The sequence below is a fragment of the Peromyscus californicus genome, unplaced genomic scaffold, assembly GCF_007827085.1.
Source record: "Peromyscus californicus insignis strain IS unplaced genomic scaffold, ASM782708v3 Scaffold_4__1_contigs__length_199733344, whole genome shotgun sequence".
Classification (NCBI taxonomy): domain Eukaryota; kingdom Metazoa; phylum Chordata; class Mammalia; order Rodentia; family Cricetidae; genus Peromyscus; species Peromyscus californicus.
The window spans coordinates 175,676,741-175,696,693 of record NW_026294562.1 but is presented as its reverse complement, the minus strand read 5'-3'; the positions used below and the strand labels follow the sequence as shown (position 1 = coordinate 175,696,693).

The window sequence follows — 19,953 nt, the reverse complement described above, 5'->3', positions numbered from 1 at the left end:
TTCCAGGGGATTCAATGCTACTTTAGGTGTGCGCGGTGCTAGGCTTACAAGTAGAGCACAGACGGACATGCTGGCAGAACGCTCACACAGAATTACATTTAAAGAACTTTTTTTTTTTTTTTTTTTTTGAGATAGGGTTTCTCTGTGTAGCCCTGGCTGTCCTGGAACTTGCTCTATAGACCAGGCTGGTCTCGAACTCAGAGATCCACTTGCCTCTGCCTACCAAGTGATGGGATGAACAGCATGCTCCACCACGCCCAGCCCTAAACAAAACAAAACAAAAAAACCCCCTAACTTTTGGTTTTGTTTTGTTTATTTTGATTTTTCTCTGTGTAACTCTGGCTGTCCTGGAACTCGCTCTGTAGACCAGGCTGGTCTCGAACTCACAGATCCGCCTGCCTCTGCCTCCCAAGTGCTGGAATTAAAGGTGTGCGCCACCATCACCCAGCTGTTTTTTGTTTCTTTGTTGTTTGAGACAGGGTTTCTGCCTCCCCAAGTCCCGGGATTAATTAAAGGCTTGCATCTCACTAGAAAAGAAAATGAGAAAGCCAAACATCAGATGGGGAAGTGAGCTCAGGAGCGCAGAGATCTGGGAAGGAGGGACCCAGGGAGCAGGGATAGTGCGGAGTTACTTGGGAACTGGATTGTAGCGGGCTTGGAGGCAACTCAGAGTTCAATTCCAAGGGCGTGGCCTTGAGATGGCCAGGTAGAGGCTCTAGGATGGGAGAGCTGAAGGAGAGAGAGGGTCAGCTTGCAAGGCAAGAGGGCAAGGCAAGAGGGACTACAGCCTACAGCCCCCAGGTAACTGGGGAAGGAGAGGGCGGGCCCTGCCTGCAAGGGGTGGGGCCTCGTTGGGTGGGCGTGATGCCCCGCCCCGCCCCGCCCCCCGACGTTGAGTCCCGCTACAGCCCGGGGCAACTGGCACTCTTAGCCTGATTCCCCCCAAGCGGAGCTGCGGGGCCGGGCCGGGCCGGGGCGGACCCCGGGATCCCGGACGCGGCCGCCCGGGCCCGCGGGCGGGGGGATTGGCAGGGGACCCGCGTGGGCACAGCCACCATGGAGTTCCGGCAGGAGGAGTTTCGGAAGCTGGCGGGGCGCGCCCTGGGGAGGCTGCACCGGTAAGCCTGGTGGGGTTCCTGGGAGGGCAAGGGTGAGGACGCCTCCTTTCCACCCGGGAGCAGACGGACAGAGGGAGAAGAGAGATGACACCCTGGCACTGTGTGGGGAGGCCCACCCATCTGTCCAGGATTCCGCCCTGTCGATGCTGGCCTCCCATCCTGCCTGGTCCACCCTCATCTTTCTCCCCGCTGCACCTCACCCCACCGTGGGCTTGACTTTTCTTTGAGACTGTGTATCTCTCCCTGTTCTCTGGGTGTCTGTCCACCTGTCTCCTCTCTCTGGTTCCTCTTCTGTCCCTTCCCTCTGGTTAGGAGCCATTGCGCTCACTAGCTGACTGTCCACCGATCCTGACTCTGCGCCTCTCGCTCGCCTCTCCTACTCTTCCTCTCTGGACCGCTGGCCCCCACTCGGATCTGTGTTTCTCTTGGAATCTCTGACTGCTCCCCTGGACTGCTCTCCCCATCTCTCCTCTTTCTCAGATTCTGTCCCTAGAGGCATTTAATCTGGAGCTAAAGCGGATTGGGGCCGTTGGTTCTTGTCCTTGAGGGGGGTTAAGCCGAGAGGAAAAAGCTGGGGTATCCCAGGTTCAGGAGGGGGTGGTGGTGAGGGAGTTTCAGGCCACAAAACCAAATTAATCTTGGGAGGTAATATGGACTTCCCAAGGGATATAGGCTAGAACTGTGTGAGATTTGCTCCCACCCAGAACCATGATTCCAGTGACCCCAGTGTCCCTTGAGGTAGCCTGGACACCTCCCAGCCTCACCCCCCAACCCCAGCTCTGGCTCCAAGTCAGAGAAATTACTCAGCTCTCCAGAAACCTAAAAATATCTGTTCATGGTGCGGGGAGGAGATGGCCTCGTGGGCATGGCGCCCTTAGGCCCTGCTTCCTCCATCCAGGGCCCTGGTCCATCCTTACGTGGTCCTCAGTCCATCTCACTGGGCCACCTGAGTCTAATGTTAGTCTGACAGTCCGGCTTCCTGTGGCTCACATCCTTGCTCCTAAGTTACCCCGCCCTCTGGTGACAGGAGAGGGATGAGGTGGACAGAGGGAGGCAGGAGGTGCAGTGGGGGTGGGGGAGCTGAGACAGCCTCACCTCTCCTAGTTTTCCAATCCCCAGCCCCTCCCCACCCTTTTTTCTCGCCTCCTTTCACGAGTTTCTCAAAATACACCAGTGTGAAGTCAGGGGAGCCAGAGAAAGACATGTTGGTGGAGGGGCTGCAGGGGTGAGAGCAGAAGGGGGTGTTCTTTAGGCCCTCTCTCTCGATCTCCGTTTCCTTTCTGGGTCCCCAGCCTTGCCTTTCCTCTCCAAACTCAAAGACCCCAGGAGAAGCATCATAAAGCTGGGAAGGGGGCAAGCATTTATTTGCTTACAGAATCCAGAATTCACTTTGACAGAGAGGGGTGAGCATCAATGGCTGAGGACCAAACTTATCATTTGAACACAGATCATTCATTCTTCCCAAGCCTGGAACGAGATAAGAGCTACAGATGTTCCTGGAGATGGAGAAGACTGGGGGCTGGGGGTGTCTTTTGGACCAAGATAACCCAGGGTGACTTAGGACAAAGAAGAGGAGCCGGGAGCCAGGGGTCTTGCTTCTTTCGGCCAGGTTCTGGGCAGGGCAGTGCTGGGGGCCAGGAATGGATCAGGCCCAAGTTGCTTTCCTCCTGTGTGACCTTGAACCTGTGACATCTGTTTTTGAAGTCTCAGTTTCCTAATTCTATGATAGGAAGAAACCAGAAAACTACCAAGGCATAGGGGAAAGATGCCGGGAGTGGGGCGGCATCTTCAGAGAGCAGTTGAGACTCGGCTTCCTTTGGGGAAACTCCACCCTAAGGGACACATTCCCTCACCAAGTCCCTGGCCTAGTTGGGGTCATTCAGAGAGGAGATGGGGCTTCTCTGTGACTCTTGCTGTTTTGAGACAAGGTCTCTGGTAGCCCAGGCTGGCCCTCGAACTCCTGATCACTGCCTGGCCTCACCTGCACTGCCCTGTGTCCTGTCTTGTATGATACTCAGGATCCCTGTTTGAAAAGCCTGGCTTAGAGAGATCTGACATCTAATACACACAACAAATATCAAAATTCTGGGGCTAGACCCACACCTGCAGTTTCAGAGTCAGTCAAATATCAGAAATCAACCTGGGTCAAATTCCACTCTCACAGGGAATGTTCTATGGAGGGGAACACGCAGGGGCCCTTCTACCCTATGTTCTTCATCCTGGGGGCTTTGATTCCCAGCTCTCGGACTCTGTCTACACCCTCTCTCTTTCTATCTCCAGACCCCTCACTTTTTTTTTTTTTTTGGACAGGCTCTTGTGCATCTCTGGCTGGCCTGGAACATGCTATGTAGACCAGGCTGGCCTGGAACTCAGAGAGATCCTGCCTCTGCCTTAAAGTACTGTGATTAAAGGCGAGTGCCACCATATGGCTTGTTTTGTTGAGACTAAGTCTGGTGTGACTCAGGCTGGATGACCTTGAATTCCTGATCCTCCTGCCTCCGCTTCTAAGTGATCACAGATGAGCCAGTGTACCTGGCTTACCAGTGCTGGGGGAGACCTGAGACCTTCCCACATGTTGGGCAGGCACTCTGCCAACTGGGCTACATCTCGTTCTCCCTCACTTGTCTCACGCTGTAGCCCAGGCTGGTCTTGAAGCTGCAGCAATCCTCCTGCCTCAGCCTCACGAGTGCTGGGATTACAGGCGTGAACCACCACGCCTGGTTTCTACCTCCACCCCTTTCTTGCCTGCCCCTCCCCACCTCCTTAAGTCTCAGGATGGGGCTGTGGGCTGTGTTCTTCGGTCCTCCGCCCCTCCCCCCAGGCCGTCTGGCTGTTCTTTCCTCCCCCGTCCCAGTCTCCCTCGCCTCCATCTGTTCTCGCCCCTTCCTGGGATCCAGCCGGATCCCCTGGCTGCCTACCCGCCTCAGAGGGGCCACGCTGAACTCTCAATGTCCCCATACTTCAGGCACCTCATTGGCCTCCGATCATCTGTCCCCGATGTCTCCTCATCTCTCCGTTTCCTAATATCAGAGGCTCTCTGCCCTTCCCACCCCACATCTATGTCTCTTACTCAGTTCCTACTCTCTCTTCCCCGAGTCTGTCTTTCTCTGGCCTTCTCTCCTGTCTCTAGGTCTCTGTCATCTCCCGCTCTGGGTTTCTTATCTTTCGTGCTCTCTCTCTGAGTCTCCACCCTTTCATTAGGTCCCTGCCCCCCCCCCCCCCCCCCCAGTCTTTGGCTAGTTCTCTTCTGTCCACTCTTTGTCTCTCCATGTCAGCACTCAGCACTCCGCCCACCTGTCTCCAGGTCAGGCCCTCCTGTCCCCAGCAGCCTCTCTGGCTGGGAGACAGCCCCTCCATGAGCTCTATCCATCATCACAGACTCAATCCTGGATGCAGATCGGGCGGAGGCGAGAGTCACGCTGGGGAATGAATGCGCCAATCTCCCTACCAGGGCCATCTGTCCCCTGCCAGGACACCAGCCATCACTCCCCCTCCCTGCTCCCTAGGCTGACAGTCTGAACCCCAGATTCCCCAGGGGCCCCAAACTGGACAAACTGCTGGACTCAGCACCACTGGGGACTCCCCAAACCCACATATCTGGGGCCTAGAAGCAGGGCCGGGCGATCACGGGAAGGGGGAGGGGAGGGAAGGGAGGGGGTGTCTGTATATATAGCCGAGGTGGCTCGAAGCATCTGCTCTGTTGACACCTTTGCGCAGGCCTCTTTGTACCTTTGCTGACTCAGATAGACTTGGATCTGCATCTGCCGGAGGGGGCTGGGGACAGTCTCGGAGTTTGCGGTGGGGGCTTGCAGGCACCTGCTCTTTGATTCCAAAGGGTGGTGTGGAGTCTATAACTCCCTAGTGGAGAGAGGGAGAAAGTGACTGAAGATCTTGACCCCAGAGTCGAATCCAGGCAGGAGAGAGAGAGAGCTGGTGGCCTGGACTCCTGGCACTGGAAGGAATTCCGACTCAGAATTCTGGGTCTGACAAAAGACGTGGGTTTTGCCATGCACTCCTCTGTCACAGGGAGGAGAGGGCACCCTGAGTTCTTGGATGGAGGGAGGGAAAGACAGATCCAGAGATACCTGCATCCTAGTGAGGGCAGCAAAGCAAGGTTAAGCCCGGAACCCCTGTGCCACCGGGAGGAGGGGCCTGGACTGCTGAGGCTTGGCTTCTGGCTGCCCTGCAGGTTCCTGGAGAAGCGTCAGGAAGGCGCGGAGACACTGGAGCTGAGCGCCGACGGGCGCCCAGTGACCACGCACACGCGGGACCCGCCTGTGGTGGACTGCACCTGCTTTGGCCTTCCTCGCCGCTATATCATCGCCATCATGAGTGGTCTGGGTTTCTGCATCAGCTTCGGCATCCGCTGCAACCTGGGCGTGGCCATCGTGTCCATGGTCAACAACAGCACGACCCACCGTGGGGGCCACGTGGTGGTGCAGGTAGCTGCTCTAGCGAGCCCTGCTCACGGCCCGTGATGTCACACACGGCCAGTTCACACTCCTTCCCAGCTACAATCTGCCCATCGTGCCTCCCTACAGATCTGACCTTACTCTGGGTCCCTGCCTTCCTAAGCCCCGCCCTGATATAAAGAAAGCTCCACCCCTTTCCATACCAGATTAGGAAATGTCACACCAGTATTAGGTATGATACTTATTACCTCGGTCCATTTTGGACCTTCTAGCCAGTTCTCTTACAGCTGTGTCCCGCGTTTATGTTCTCGGGTCACATTTATATAATTTCACTCCTCTCTCAAGCTCCTTTCCAAATTTACCTCTGCCTTTGCCCACCTGATTAGTTCTGGCCCACACCTAAATAAAGCCTTGTCCAAACTCAGATTTATGCTATTTTAACTTGGGTATTATGGAAGCCATGCCCATGACTGGAAAAAGGGAAAAAAATACCTTGGTTTAGTCTGTAGCTTACCTGAAACCCCATCCTTTGCTCCAATATAATAAGGAACACCCCTAATTTAGCTACTTCTTGGCCCTGCCTAGACCCCATACAGGTCTGTCCACAAACAGGAGGCAGTCATTCCCACACTTGGGGATATTCAGGGAGGGGATACTGAGGTAAGCAAGCAAGTAGAACTAGGCTTCTAGGCAGCAGCGCTTATAGGACTATATAGGACTAGCTCTAGCTACATAGAAGAGCGGAGTTCCGGTGAGCTCTGATTGGCAGGTTTGGGCAGGGGGAGGGGGATCTGGTTGCTGATTGTCTGAGACACTAAATCTGTGGGTGCTGATTGATGGAGGGTAGAGTCTGGAGGGCGGCTAGTTTGATGTGCATTTTGACCCGCAGAAAGCTCAGTTCAACTGGGATCCAGAGACTGTCGGCCTCATACATGGCTCCTTTTTCTGGGGCTACATTGTCACTCAGATTCCAGGAGGATTTATATGCCAAAAATTCGCAGCCAACAGGTACAGTGGTGGCATCTCAAGGTGGCAGAAATTGCAGCTGTGTGTGTGTGGTGGAGCTAGAGGTGTGGTCTTGGGTTTGGCTCTGGGATACTGGGAGGGTCCTTGTTTGAGGGCATATCTTAGCGGTGTCCTTGAGTTCTGTGAAACTCGTGGCCTGTTGTGGGCAGGAAGGGCAAATCCTAGGGATGGTGGGAAGGCTAGATGGCCAGGACCACATGAACACCTCACTCCATCTGCCTTGGTTAGACTCTTTTCTTTTCCCCCTTTTCACCAGGGTCTTTGGCTTTGCCATCGTGGCTACCTCCACCCTAAACATGCTGATCCCCTCAGCGGCCCGCGTCCACTACGGCTGTGTCATCTTTGTGAGGATCCTGCAGGGACTGGTAGAGGTAAAGCCTGTCCCATCAGCCCTGCCCCCCCATCTCTGACCCCACCTCTTCTCTTTGACCTCGGTGCTCCCTCCCTAGGGGGTCACATACCCTGCCTGCCACGGCATCTGGAGCAAATGGGCCCCTCCCTTAGAACGGAGTCGGCTGGCGACAACAGCCTTTTGTGGTGAGAAGGGTCTGGGGACCGGCTCCTGTGTGAGGGGTTGAGCTGTGATGTGGCAGATTGCAGGGCTGAGGGGGGTCTGCTCTCTACCCTCTTTGTCTCCTCAGGTTCCTATGCTGGGGCAGTGGTCGCCATGCCCCTGGCTGGGGTCCTGGTGCAGTATTCAGGATGGAGCTCTGTCTTCTATGTCTATGGTGAGGGACTCAAATGCATGGTTCTGGGCGGCACTGGGGCTGAGTGAGGCCAGATGTCACCCTCCTCCCCTCCCTCTCCGCCCCCCACAGGCAGCTTCGGGATCTTTTGGTACCTGTTCTGGTTGCTAGTCTCCTACGAGTCACCGGCAATGCACCCCAGCATCTCAGAAGAGGAGCGGAAATACATCGAGGATGCCATCGGAGAGAGTGCCAAGCTCATGAACCCCGTTACGGTACGGCTGTGGGACTGGGCAGGGAGGAGAGGAGTGTGCTGGCTCAAAGCTGTGCAGCGACTCAGAGAGGAGAATAGGACTGCCAGGCAAATGGGGCTAGATGGGGTGTGGCGATACAGGCCTGTCATCGCAGCTACTTCAGGGGCTGAGGCAGGAGGATTGCAAGTTCGAGGTCAGGCTATAAAGTGAGTTCAAGGCCAGGCTGGGAAGTTTAGTGAAGCTTTATTTCAAAAGTGGGTTAGAGGTATAGCTCAATGGTAGATCATTTGCCTAGAATACCCCAGTGGGAGACTGGGGCGTGGCTCAATGATAGAGTGCTTGCCTAGCATGCATGAGGTCATGGGTTCTATTCCCATTACTGGAAAAAAAAAAAAAAAAGAAAAAGAAAAGAAACTAGCTGGGTTAGATTCCATATTAGGCTGGATGGTGTTCCAGAATGGCAGGTACTGGACATAGTTAGGTACAAGGTGGGCTGAGTTACAGCCACGGATGAGGCCTGGTTAAAAGCAGCACAGGGGGATTAGAACTTGAGATTTTGCTAGATATTGCTGTGCGTATGGCTAAACTTTGTAGCGTGATTGAATAGCGTGAATTTTACTGGGCTCACACTTATGGGTTATCATGGGGTTTAATATCTGGAACTCAAGGAACCTCTGGGGAGTCAGGACCCATCTTTCATCCTTGCGAAGCAACCTTAAAGCTGGAGTTTTAGAATCCCTAAGTCCCCAGGAGTAAAGATGTGGCCCATGCTAGAGGCTTCAGTGAGCTAGGGTGGGGTCCCTGAAGGGACATGAAGTTCCCAAGCCCTGGTGTCTGCCTTAGCATGGTCTGCTCTCCCCTCCCCCCCAGAAATTTAACACACCCTGGAGGCGCTTCTTCACGTCCATGCCAGTCTACGCCATCATTGTGGCCAACTTTTGCCGCAGCTGGACCTTCTACCTGCTCCTCATCTCCCAGCCCGCCTACTTTGAAGAAGTGTTCGGCTTTGAGATCAGCAAGGTTAGAGTGCAGGAGTGGGGGACTGGGTGGGGGTGAGGGAGAGGGTGCCTGCGTCCCTAGGCAAGGACAGAGGAGGATGTAGTAGTCACCCAAAGGGAGTGGCTGTCCATCCACCTGTTCTCACAGGTGGGCCTGGTGTCGGCATTGCCTCACCTCGTCATGACCATCATCGTGCCCATCGGAGGCCAGATCGCCGACTTCCTGCGCAGCCGCCGTATAATGTCCACCACCAATGTGCGAAAGTTGATGAACTGCGGCGGTGAGTGGGTGGAGCCCGCGTGTGGAGCAGAGCGCAAAGGGGAGGGTCTGATGGGCAGGGTAGAGGTGGGGGTCACAGGGCGTGCCTGACCCGACCCCATCTGAGGGAGTAAGGGCAGTGTGCAACACTTTCGGGAAGCCAGGTTTGGAGACCACCTTGTGGAAAGGGTAGGCAGATGAGTGGTGTAGAGATGACACTGAGCTGGAAGAGTGGGACCTTCCCGAGGTGAAACCAGACTTAAACTAGTCCGGCGGGGGTGGGGGGTGGGTGCTGGGACTGGGGGAGCTGAGTCCTATATAACCCTAAAACCTGAAGTCCTATAACTCTAAAATGGCCATAACTGGGGTTTAGGGAGATAGGTCATGGGTGGGGACTTGGGACCAGACTGTGAGTGGGGAACCCAGCAAGATAATTGAGAATGGGGATCAGGGGAGATGGGGACCTGAGTGGGGTCCCAGGCTTCCTTATGTGATAGGGACATAGAGGTGAGTTCTGAGGGTTCAGAGATGGGGTGTTGGGTCTTGCGGAGTGTGGCTTAGTCAGAAGGTGGGACCACAGTGGGCCCTTTTAAGGCAGAGCCGTCAGAAGATATGGCTTGGGGTGGATCTTGGGGAAGCAGGACCCTTTCTGGTTTGGTGAAGCTAGTCAGGTGTTCTACAGGTCAGAGTGGCCAGATGGGGTCAATAGAAGGGGGCTGGGGTGGGGTCACGGCTGGGGATGTGGGCAGGCTGGCCAGTAGGGTCACAATGGGCATTTGGGAGACATGGCCCTCCACAGGCTTCGGGATGGAAGCCACGCTGCTGCTGGTGGTCGGATATTCACACTCCAAGGGTGTGGCCATCTCCTTCCTTGTCCTGGCTGTGGGCTTCAGCGGCTTTGCCATCTCTGGTGAGAACCCCAGATGGGGTAGCTGGGGGTATTGGAGTCAGCTCAGGCCCTGAAATGGGCTTCTCAGGAGCTAGAGAGATGTCTCAGCAGTTAAGACTTGCTACTCTTTCAGAGGACCTGAATTTGGTTCCCAGCATCTACCCAACTGCCAGTAGTGGATCATGCGCCCTCTTCTGGCATCTGTGGGTACTGCACTCACATGTGTATACCCTCACACAGACATACACATTAATAAGTATAAATTTTTAAAAATGAATGCCTCAGAAGAGCAGAGGAGATGGGTGGGTGTGGCACTGCAGCAGGGACTTGGTGTGACAGCTGCTGACTTGATACCCCACCAGGGTTTAACGTGAACCACCTGGACATCGCCCCTCGCTATGCCAGCATCTTGATGGGCATCTCCAACGGCGTGGGCACACTGTCTGGGATGGTGTGCCCCATCATCGTGGGTGCAATGACCAAGCACAAGGTTAGCACAGCCCTCCCAGTGCAGGCCTGGAACCTTCTGACACCCAACCCCCTCCCTTTCTTTAATTAATTAATTAGTTAATTAATTTGTCTCTTTTTTTCTTTTTTTTTTTTAAGACAGGGTTTCACGCCAGGTGGTGGTATCACACACCATTAATCCCAGCACTTGGGAGGGAGAGGCAGGTGGATCTCTGTGAGTTTGAGGCCAGCCTGGTTACAGAGTGAGTTCTAGGACAGCCAGGACTACACAGAGAAGCCCTGTCTCGAAAAGTCGAAAAACCAAAAGAGAGAGAGAGAGAGAGAGAGAGAGAGAGAGAGAGAGAGAGAGTTTCTCTGTGTAGCTCCGGCTGTCCTGGAACTCACTCTGTAGATCAGGCTGGCCTCAAACTCAGAGATTTTATCTCTTAAAACATCTATTTTTATTAGTTTATTTTTTTATTAACTTAGCATGTGTGAGCTGTTTTGTGGTATGGAATATATATTGGTTCTCTCTTCCACCATGTGGGTCCCGGGGTAGGACTCAGGTCATCAGGGTTGGCAGCCTCTCTGCTCACCAACACTATTTTTTTTTTAAGTTGGAGTCTCATTATATAGTCCTGGCTGGTCTGGAACTCTATGTAGACCAGGCTGGCCTCGAACTCACAGAGATCCACCTGCCTCTGTGCTCCACCACACCTGGCCTCCTGTTATTTTTAATTGTGTGTGTGTGTGTGTGTGTGTGTGTGTGTGTGTGTGTGTGTGTGTGCATGTGAGTGCTGTGCCCACAGAGGCCAGAGGGCATCCGACTCCTTGGAATTACAGGTCATTGTGAGCTGCCTAATGTGGGTGCTGAGAACTGAACCTGGGTCTTCTGTAAAAGCAATAAGACCTCTGAACTGCTGAGCCATCTTTTCAGCCCCCACTCTATGTATTTTTAAAGACGGCCATCCTCCTGTGCCAGCCTGCAGAGTCCCTGGGATGCACCCCTCCCTCTTCTGACCTTCTGCCATGTTGTCTGCCCCCCAGACTCGGGAGGAGTGGCAGTACGTGTTCCTCATTGCCTCCCTGGTGCACTATGGGGGTGTCATCTTCTACGGGGTCTTTGCTTCGGGAGAGAAGCAGCCGTGGGCGGAGCCGGAGGAGATGAGTGAGGAGAAGTGCGGCTTTGTCGGCCACGACCAGCTGGCTGGCAGTGAGGAGAGTGAGATGGAAGATGAGGCCGAGCCCCCGGGGGCTCCCCCTGCACCTCCTCCTTCCTATGGGGCCACACACAGCACAGTCCAACCTCCGAGGCCCCCACCCCCTGTCCGGGACTACTGACCGTGTGCCTCCACTGATTGGCAGTTTCCAGGACCTCCACTCCGTGCACCTCCGGCCTGAGCGGCAGTGTGGAGGACCCACCTCCCCCCTGGCCCGCCTCGGGCCTCAGATGCCAGTCTCCCCTTGTTCCCCGTGCTGTCAACCAGCCTCTTCCCTCTCAGCTGCCTCTCAAGGGGGTGAAGCTGCACACTAGCAGTTTCTCGGATACCCAGACACCCCGGAAGTCGTTCTCTTGTTCTACCTGTCTGGTTCCAGATCTCTCCCCTCAGGACTTCACTTGGATGGACACAGTTCAACCTCTTTCTTTCACTTGTGGTTTTGAGGTTCCACCCTCTCCCTAGGACCCCAGGGATCTCAGGCTGGTCTCCAACTCAGAAAAACTCATGGTCATCCCCTGTTAGTCCCAAGGCTCCCCTAACCGTTCGGCATTTCCCAAGATGGTTCAACCAACCACCAACCCCGCCATTCCAAGGACCGATTCTCACCAGCGTTTCTGAGGGGAAATGGCGGTTTCAAGTCTCCCCCCTCCTTACCTCCCTCCCTCAGCAGCACACTTTGCCGGGCCTTGTCCTCATCCTTAGCTTAGTACAATGTCCAGGGAAATGGCCGACGTGGCTCTGCTCACCCCGCGCTCTTTTTCTGACTCAGTTTTCAGGTCTTTGCTCAAGTCTATTAATTCAGGGGCTCGAAGCTGTCACTTCTTCCCTTTGGTGGTTTCAGGATCTCCTTGCCCCCCCAAATCCTTGCACTTTACTATTCTGGGTGGCTCAGACTGCCCTCAGTTTCTCAGTGACCTTTTGTTGTGTCCCTCAGGGGCTAAACGACTCCAAATCTGGGGTGCTTCCCCTCACAGACACCCCTCTTTCATCTTAGAAATCCCAGGACAGGGAGCAGGCTTGGGAGAAGAGGGCTGTTCCTGGGCAGGGTCGTGTCTTGGTGTCTGTCTCTGTGACTGTAAATCCTGCCCTGCCCCATCCCACGCCCAATAAACGCTTTGGTGTACAGACTAGGTCGTCACCTGATGTGGGTCACGAGAGTGGAGAGGCGGGCCCAGACTGCACCCTCTTCCTCAGTCCCAGGCCTCAGACTGGGGAGTCCAGGCGTGCAGACCCCAGTCTGGACCTCCGTTTCCTCACCTTCTGTCGGTCCTGTCGGTTGTGGCCCACCTCCCCTCTTAGGCTGAGCGGACCCCCCCCCCGACCCCCGACCCCCCGCCAAGCACCCAGGCGCAGACTCTGGGTGGGGGTGAGGTGCTTTATTGGGAAGCTCTGCTCGGCTCTGGGGTTCCTCTAGGTTGAAGCTGGCTGGACCCGCGGTGCTGCGGTCATCAGAGGAAGTTGGGGGACAGCGCGGCAGGAGACAGGGCTTCCAGGCGCTGCGGGCCGCGGGGCGGAGGGGGCAGCTTGGGCGGCGGTGGGGGCGTGGGCGGTGGCTGCTGCGTGGCGATGTGCGAGGGCACCCACGCGTCGGAGGCATAGAAGTAGAGGTCCAGGGGGTCCTTCGGGGCATCCAGGTGCAAGACTGCAGGGCGAGGGTGGGGTGAGGCGCGTGTGGGCGTGAAGGAGCAGAGGACATTCCTGGTGTGTGTGTGTGGGGGGGGGGGAGCTGGGCTACACAGTGAGATCCTGTCTCAGAGGAGGAAGAAGTGGGATGGGGAGGAGAGGAATGATTTCAGATGTAAGGGGCTGGGACCAGACCGTGGTAGGGTCAGGCCTTCCGCTTACCTGGGACAGGGGTCTGTGCTTCTGTTTGGAATTATCTGTTTGTATTTCATGTGCACTGGTGTTGGGCCTGCATGTGTATCTGTGTGAAGGTGTCAGATCCCCTGAAACTGGACCTACAGGCAGTTGTGAGCTGCCATGTGGTTGCTGGGAATTGAACCCGGGTCCTCTGGAAGAACAGCCAGTGCTCTTAACTGCTGAGCCATCTCTCCAGCCCCCCCGCCGGGGGGGGGGCGTTGTCTGTGTTCTTTAGAAGGGTGTCCTAAGTCTGGACAAGGCCTGGATAAGGAACCGTTTGGGCACTGTAGGGTGAGCAAACGCTTACCCGGTTCATCTCCGCTGTCCTGGAGCCGGTGGTGTGCGAAGGACCTGTGTCTGGAGGCTCGGCGGTAGAGACACCACAGCAGGAGGAATATGCCAATTAGCATCCCTGTCCCGGCGAAGAACAGGCACAGGGACCCACTGATGGAGCCTCGCGGGCGGCTGACCAGAGTTACCCCTGAGAGATGACACAGCCATTTAAACAGAGGGCTTCCTCCCTCAGACCCAGCCCTCCTCCCTCAGACCCAGCCCTCCTCCCTCAGACCCAGCCCTCCTCCCTCAGACCCAAGCCCTCCCCACTCAGACTCAGGGGTCCAGGTCCCACCCTCCTCCCTCAGACCCAGGGGTCCAGGCCCAGCCCTCCTCCCTCAGACCCAGGGTCCAGGCCCAGCCCTCCTCCCTCAGACCAGGGGTCCAGGATCCCAGCCCTCCTCCCTCAGACCCAGGGTCCAGGCCCAGCCTCCTCCCTCAGACCCAGGGTCCAGGCCCAGCCCTCCTCCCTCAGACCCAGGGTCCAGACCCCAGCCCTCCTCCCTCAGACCCAGGGGTCCAGGCCCAGCCCTCCTCCCTCAGACCTAGGGGTCCAGACCCAGCCTCCTCCCTCAGACCCAGGGTCCAGGCCCAGCCTCCTTCCTCAGACCCAGGAGTCCAGATCCCACCCTCCTCCCTCAGACCCAGGGTCCAGGCCCAGCCCTCCTCCCTCAGACCCAGGGATCCAGACCCCAGCCCTCCTCCCTCAGACCCAGGATCCAGGCCCAGCCCTCCTCCCTCAGACCCAGGGTCCAGGCCCAGCCTCCTCCCTCAGACCCAGGGTCCAGGCCCAGCCTCCTCCCTCAGACCCAGGGTCCAGGCCCAGCCCTCCTCCCTCAGACCCAGGGTCCAGGTCCAGCCTCCTCCCTCAGACCCAGGGTCCAGGCCCGGCCTCCTCCCACAGACCCAGGGTCCAGACTCAGCCCTCCTCCCTCAGACCCAGGGTCCAGGCCCCCGCCCTCCTCCCTCAGACCCAGGGTCCAGGCCCAGCCCTCTGCTTGGAGACCCATGGCCAGGCCCCTCACCGGTCTCCTTCACCCGCTCCACCACGATGATTGTATTGACCGTCTCTCCTCGGCTGTGTTTCTGAGGGGCCTGGGGCATCCCAGGGGCTACCTGATTGGGGTGTTCTGGAGGAGCAGGGGGGCCTGCAATCCGTGCTGAGGGAGGAGGGATGTCTGGTCCTTTAGGGCCTGAGTTCTGGGGTATATTCAGCTCTTTGGTCCCTAGGGGATCCGACGTGGGCAGGCCAGGAGTGGCAATTTGGGTGGCTGCAGGGGATTCTGGGCTGGGACTCAAGCCCGGCTCACTGGATGTGGTGGCTTCCTCCCTGAAGGCTGCTGTTGGGTGGGTGGGAAGACCAGTGGTGGTTTCTAAGTCAGAGGTCACAGCCATCTCTGTTGCATTTTGGTTGGTGGTTGTGGGGAACTGTGTCTGGGGGATGTCAGTGGGATTGGAGTGGGTGATGAAAAATGCTGACTGTGGAGTTTCTGTGGGGTCAGCATGGGTGGTTGGTAGTGATGCGGAATTTAGGGTTCTGTTAGTACCAGGGTCATAGGTCTCTCGGGATGTGGAGCTGAGGAGTTGGGTGGGGCCAGGACTTGGTATCTTAGGCCCTTCACCAGGAGAGATTTGGGGAGTACCTCCTTTGGGGACTTCAGGGGAGTCTTGGTGTGTAGTTGGTGTAGGGTCAGTGTGTTCAGCTTTGGGTGATTCTGAGGATGAAGTTTTGAAGGGATTAGGTTTTTGGGTTTTAGGAGATCCAGACTGGGAAACTGCAGTCAGGTCAGGTTTGGGGATCTCAGAAGATTCTGGCAGTGTTGCTTTGGAGGGGCTCGTTTGTAAAGCATCCTGGGATTCCGTGACTGAGCTTGTGAGCTGGGCAGGCACGGGAGTCTCTGGAGAACCTGAGAGGCTGGGTCTGGGGGGTGGTGTCTTGGAGGGCTCAGGAGGAGCCGCTGCGGGGTATCCTGGGGTAGGCTTGTCTCTAGTAGAATTTTCTAGAGCAACAGGCATCCTAGGGGGCTGGATTATCCCTTGGGGGTCGGAGCCCACAGGCAGAGAGGTTGAGGGAGCTGCCTTGGAACCCAGACCATCGAGGAGGAAGAGGAGGGAGAGGAAGAAGATGGAGCTGAAGAGCTGCATGGCTCAGAGATGCCTGTAGCTGTGGAAGGAGTAGGGAGGGAAAGGTTAACACCAAAGCATCCTGGAGCCAAACACACTCCCAGAGGCCACATCCACTGGCTCCCCGAAGGACCAGGTCTGCCCAGGGACTCTGGCAAAACCCAATTGCAAGTCTCTGGCGGCCGTGAGGTGGTAACTGTGGTCGCTAAGGTTACAGGAGTTCAGGGATTCTCGGGAGTGGGAGTGCATTTACCAGTGGGGTCCTTGAAAATTGGGACACAATGACACCTTTCCAAGGTCCGACAAATGTTAGATTCCACCTTCAGAGGGTATCAGGTGGCCAAGGGGACACGGGACAACCTCATTCTCCTCCCAGGGCTCTTAAGACGCCAGTACTGCACAGACATTAACACTAGAGGTTGAGAATGAAGAGCTGGGGCCCAAGCCGAGTCAGAGGGAGGGGGAAGACTCCATGGTCCTAAGAAGGTAGCTATTGGGCTTTGAGGCCCACGGAGTGAAGGGCTGAGGGTCCATGTCTTTGGTTCTTTCCAGAAATTAGGGGCTTAGAAACTTTGAATATTGGGACCTAGAAGTGGGGCTTAAGGGTTACAGGGGAAAGGACATGGGATCCTCAGACCATGGGTTAAGTGATGTCTGGATCTGAGTTCCAGGTCTTCGAGAGTAGGGATGTGAGGTGTAGACTCCACTCTGACAGTGAGCTCTATGCCCTGTCTATCGACGATAGATCCAGTAACTTCTGTAGTGGGTTGGAGATGGAGGAGTGAGCTTGGGTAGGACAGGGTCACTTGGGTCATGGGGTCTCTTACCTGTTCAGTGGTGTCCAAAACAGCAGATGACCAGCGCTGGACAAAGAGACAGGCAGGGAGTGCTGCTGAATGGCGCTGGAAGAGGCAGGTGCTAGGGTCCCGGAGGCACACAGGTGATGCACCTGACCCCCTCCCCGAGGAATCCTGGGAGCCTAGCAACAAGCTGAGGTTCTTAAAGAAACAAAGACATAGGACCTCATAGCTAGGGCAAAGGAGGAAGTTAGGATTTAACCAGGCTATTTTCCCTTTGAAGCCAAGGTTTGGCCAGGTATGATGGTACAGGCCTGTGATTCCTGTTCTTGGAAGGCTGAGGCCATCTTGGGGGACAGTGAGACCCAGGCCAGTCTGGGCTGCCTAGCAGGACTGTGTCTCAAAAGCCAGGAGTGGTGGTCCTTGCCTTCGATGCCAGCATCTGCGAGGCTGAGGTAGGAAAACTGCCACAAATTTGAGGCCATCCTGGGCTACAGAATCAGTTCCAGGCCAGCCTGGGCTACAATGTGAAGCCTTGACTCTAAAACAAAAATAAAAACCAACCAAACATACGCAAAAACAACCCTCCAAAAACTAAACCCAACAGACACAAAACAAACTCTCCATATATAAAAGCCCTGGGCCCAGCTGCCTGGTGGTTGCCAACACCTTTAATCCCAGCAGTTGAGAGACAGAAGCAGGCAGATCTCTGTGAGTTCCAGGACAGTCTGGTCTACAGAGTGAGTTCCAGGACAGCCAGGGCTACACAAAGAAACGCTGCCTCAAAAACAAACAAGCCCTAGGCCCTCTCCCATTCCCCCAACCAAACCCACGGATCTAAGTCCCCGGCCCCTTTCTACCTTAACCCCACGATGCCACTCTGTTCCCTTCAGACCAGAGAACCCAGGCTTCCAGGTGGACCCTTGCCAGAACCCAGGAGTCTGGGGCTCTGTCTTGACTACCTTTAGCTTTGGGATTCCAAGCTTGGGCCCCTCCTTTCTGCAGAGATAGGAGTCCAGGCTCCTGTCCACCTCCTTTGCCCATAATATGGGAGGAGGGCGTCCCTCTTTATTTGCCCCCTACTTTGATAAGAGTCTTATGTAGCATACACACATCTCAGATTTGCAGTGATCCTCCTGCTTCTGCCTCCTGAGTCTGGCAAGACAGGCGAACTGCACTATGGGGGTGGCCTTGGGAACCCCCTTTAAATATGCCAGGTATGGAGGATTGGGCCTTATCTCCACCATGTCCCAGTGCCCCTGGGGGACCCGGGAAGACGCATCCCTGTGGAAGCCCAGGGCCTCTGTGTCCCCACATCATGACTTCACCTGTTTGCACACTGCCACCTCCTCTCCCTCCCTGGCTGTCTGCTGAGCCTGCCTGTCCTTCCCACACCTTCTCAGCCTTCCCCTCCATCTCCAGAGCCCTCAGGCCTTCCTCTCCTCCTGTTATGTCCTTCCTAGGGCACCCAGTCTCTGTCCTGTCTGCAGGTTATTCCTTCCCTCTCTCCTCTTGGATTCCTCTGCTCTCTCTCTTCTCTGCCTCTGTGTCCCTGACTTGTGCTCTAATGGTCCCCCTCTGCAGTCTCTATTTTTATCCCTCTGACACACCCCTTATGTCCACCTCTCTGTCTGTCCCCTCCACTCCCCTTCTTCAGTACCAGCTCTGGGTCCCAATTAGTTGGTGGCGGCCACAGCAGCGGAGGCCCCCAACAGGCTTCTCATTACCGCTGGCGGCTCCTAATGAGCGTGGAGTGGAGTGACCCCGTGCCCCCAGTCCGGCCTGCGTCACTGCCAAGGCGAGGGTTGTGCGGGTATATAAGAGGGGGTGTGAGCATCGCTTCCTGAGTCCACTGCACGGTAGGGGGCCCGGCGGGAGGCTGGTGGCGGGGGTTGGATGGTGGGCTCCCAGATTCTGGGCGGGATGGTGACATCGAGATCCTGTCCCCCGTGTTCACAGGTGATGGAGACCTGCCAGGTGTCCAGGAGCCCCCGAGAGCGGCTGCTGCTGCTTTTGCTGCTGCTACTGCTTGTGCCCTGGGGCACCGGCCCTGCTTCAGGTGTTGCCCTGCCCCTCGCTGGTGTGTTCAGGTAGGTGTGAGGTCCCTGACACCCAGGAGTGGGAGGAGACACCCCAAGGGAAGGCGAGATAACACGCGGGGGTGAGTGGGGGAGGGGAGGGCTTGACGTTAGAACACAGTGGGGACCGGCGGCACGTGGGGCCTGGCGCTCAGCCACTGCATCTCTCTTCTCGCAGCCTCCGCGCCCCCGGCCGGGCCTGGGCTGACTTGGGTACTCCCCTGTCTCGACGCAGCCTGGCGCTAGCGGACGACGCAGCCTTTCGGGAGCGCGCGCGCCTGCTAGCCGCCCTGGAGCGCCGCCGCTGGCTAGACTCGTATATGCAGAAGCTGTTGCTACTGGACGCGCCCTGAGCCCAATAAAGAGCCTGTTCCACAACGCCCGCGCCTCCTCGCTGAGCCGCCCTCGCATGCGTGTGTGGGGAGGGGCCCCAGAGTGGGCGCGCCGTCTCACTGCAACGTGGCCCTCCTCGTCCTCGCTGGCCCCCGCAGCCTCCAGGGTCTGACCGAGTCTCTGTCCTCTCCGAATTCCCTCGCCACTCCACTCTCCTTTTGTCACAGTCGCAGGCCCCTGATCCGGCTGGGTGATGGGTCGGGGTTTTCGGTTTTTTTCCCTCAAGACAGGGTTTGTGTATCTCTGGCTGTCCTGGAACTCACTCCGTAGCCCAGGCTGCCCTCGAATCCAGAGATCCACCAGCCTCTGCCTCCCGAGTGCTGGGATGAAAGGCGACTGCCACCACCACTCGGCTGGGTCAGGTTCCGCTCCCCACCTCCACCCCGGGCTTTTCAAGACGCGGTTTCTCTGTGTAAGTCCTGGTTGTTCAGGAACTCATTTTGTAGACCAGGCTAGGCTCGAACTCACAGAGACCTGTCTGCGTCTATAAGGCGTGCACCACCAGGCCAGGCGGGGGGTCGGAGTGTCTTAAGCTCTCTGGGCCTTTTGTTTATCCGCCCCTGGAGGTCTCCAAGAGTTCGGAGGAGTTCGCGCGGTCCTGGGTGCAGGAGCCGGTCACCAAAGCCGGCAGCCCCCGGAGGCCCCGCCCCCAGCGACATTTGTCGACTCTGCGAGCCCGCGGGGCGAGCGGACCGCGACCTGATTGGCCTACAGAGGGTCGACGAGGCCGCCCTCCTGAATTTGCATTTCCTGGAGGCGGACCGAGTCCTCATTGGCCTCTACGCTGTGAAGGCGGAGCCGCCGCTTGCGGCTGTGAAGCCAGGCTACGGTCCGAAACAGTGAGTAGGCGGCGCCCGCAGCAATTCCAGGCTTCCAGGAGGCGACGCCTCACCCCGGAAACCGGACGGCTCTCTGCAGCGGACCACACCTGGCTGCTTCGTTTCTCCAAACTCCCTCCTCCGCCCTTCCCTGACCCCCTCATACAACCCTCCTCCCGGCTCCCTCCACCTTCGGGCCAGTTCAGGTCTGTTCTCCCGCGTGGATTGGCTCAGACCTCCC

General features: G+C 56.8%; 3 protein-coding genes across 5 annotated transcripts; 2 read left to right on the top strand and 1 right to left on the bottom strand.

Annotated features, from left to right (window-relative positions):
* Positions 1-909: 909 nt before the first annotated feature.
* On the top strand, positions 910-12,436 carry Slc17a7 (solute carrier family 17 member 7). 2 transcript variants are annotated; one of them, XM_052712508.1, is made up of 13 exons: positions 910-1,118; positions 5,308-5,560; positions 6,116-6,190; positions 6,420-6,538; positions 6,813-6,927; positions 7,006-7,093; positions 7,198-7,284; positions 7,375-7,517; positions 8,367-8,516; positions 8,643-8,775; positions 9,553-9,663; positions 10,005-10,132; positions 11,137-12,436. In XM_052712508.1, exons 1-13 carry the CDS (start codon positions 1,057-1,059, stop codon positions 11,428-11,430), a joined length of 1,758 nt encoding a protein of 585 aa, XP_052568468.1. In that variant the 5' UTR covers positions 910-1,056; the 3' UTR covers positions 11,431-12,436. The 2 variants fall into 2 exon arrangements, with proteins under 2 accessions (XP_052568468.1, XP_052568467.1); XM_052712507.1 differs by lacking the exon at positions 6,116-6,190 and having other exon boundaries at positions 913-1,118.
* Positions 12,437-12,757: 321 nt separating this feature from the next.
* Positions 12,758-16,564, bottom strand: Gfy (golgi associated olfactory signaling regulator). Of its 2 annotated transcripts, none has more exons than XM_052713050.1 (3): positions 14,528-15,647; positions 13,477-13,650; positions 12,758-12,951 (listed from the first exon to the last, which is right to left on the bottom strand). In XM_052713050.1, the coding sequence occupies exons 1-3, from the start codon at positions 15,645-15,647 to the stop codon at positions 12,758-12,760; spliced, it is 1,488 nt and encodes a 495-aa protein (XP_052569010.1). The 2 variants fall into 2 exon arrangements, with proteins under 2 accessions (XP_052569010.1, XP_052569008.1); XM_052713048.1 differs by lacking the exon at positions 12,758-12,951 and adding an exon at positions 16,454-16,564 and having other exon boundaries at positions 13,086-13,650; positions 14,528-15,666.
* A 1,755-nt stretch (positions 16,565-18,319) lies between these two features.
* Positions 18,320-18,854, top strand: Pth2 (parathyroid hormone 2). Its single transcript, XM_052713051.1, has 2 exons — positions 18,320-18,513; positions 18,680-18,854. The coding sequence occupies exons 1-2, from the start codon at positions 18,320-18,322 to the stop codon at positions 18,852-18,854; spliced, it is 369 nt and encodes a 122-aa protein (XP_052569011.1).
* The last annotated feature ends 1,099 nt before the right edge of the window (positions 18,855-19,953 follow it).

Excerpts from the sequence above, each read along its gene's own strand:
- Slc17a7 (XM_052712508.1), top strand. The coding sequence starts at position 1,057 with ATGGAGTTCCGGCAGGAGGAGTTTCGGAAGCTGGCGGGGCGCGCCCTG. Across the intron at positions 8,517-8,642 it reads TCGGCTTTGAGATCAGCAAG|GTGGGCCTGGTGTCGGCATT; the intron begins GTTAGAGTGCAG and ends CTGTTCTCACAG. Across the intron at positions 10,133-11,136 it reads GTGCAATGACCAAGCACAAG|ACTCGGGAGGAGTGGCAGTA; the intron begins GTTAGCACAGCC and ends TCTGCCCCCCAG.
- Pth2 (XM_052713051.1), top strand. The coding sequence starts at position 18,320 with ATGGTGGGCTCCCAGATTCTGGGCGGGATGGTGACATCGAGATCCTGT. Across the intron at positions 18,514-18,679 it reads CCCCTCGCTGGTGTGTTCAG|CCTCCGCGCCCCCGGCCGGG; the intron begins GTAGGTGTGAGG and ends CTCTTCTCGCAG.
- Gfy (XM_052713048.1), bottom strand. The coding sequence starts at position 15,647 with ATGCAGCTCTTCAGCTCCATCTTCTTCCTCTCCCTCCTCTTCCTCCTC. Across the intron at positions 13,651-14,527 it reads GGAGCGGGTGAAGGAGACCG|GGGTAACTCTGGTCAGCCGC; the intron begins GTGAGGGGCCTG and ends GTCATCTCTCAG.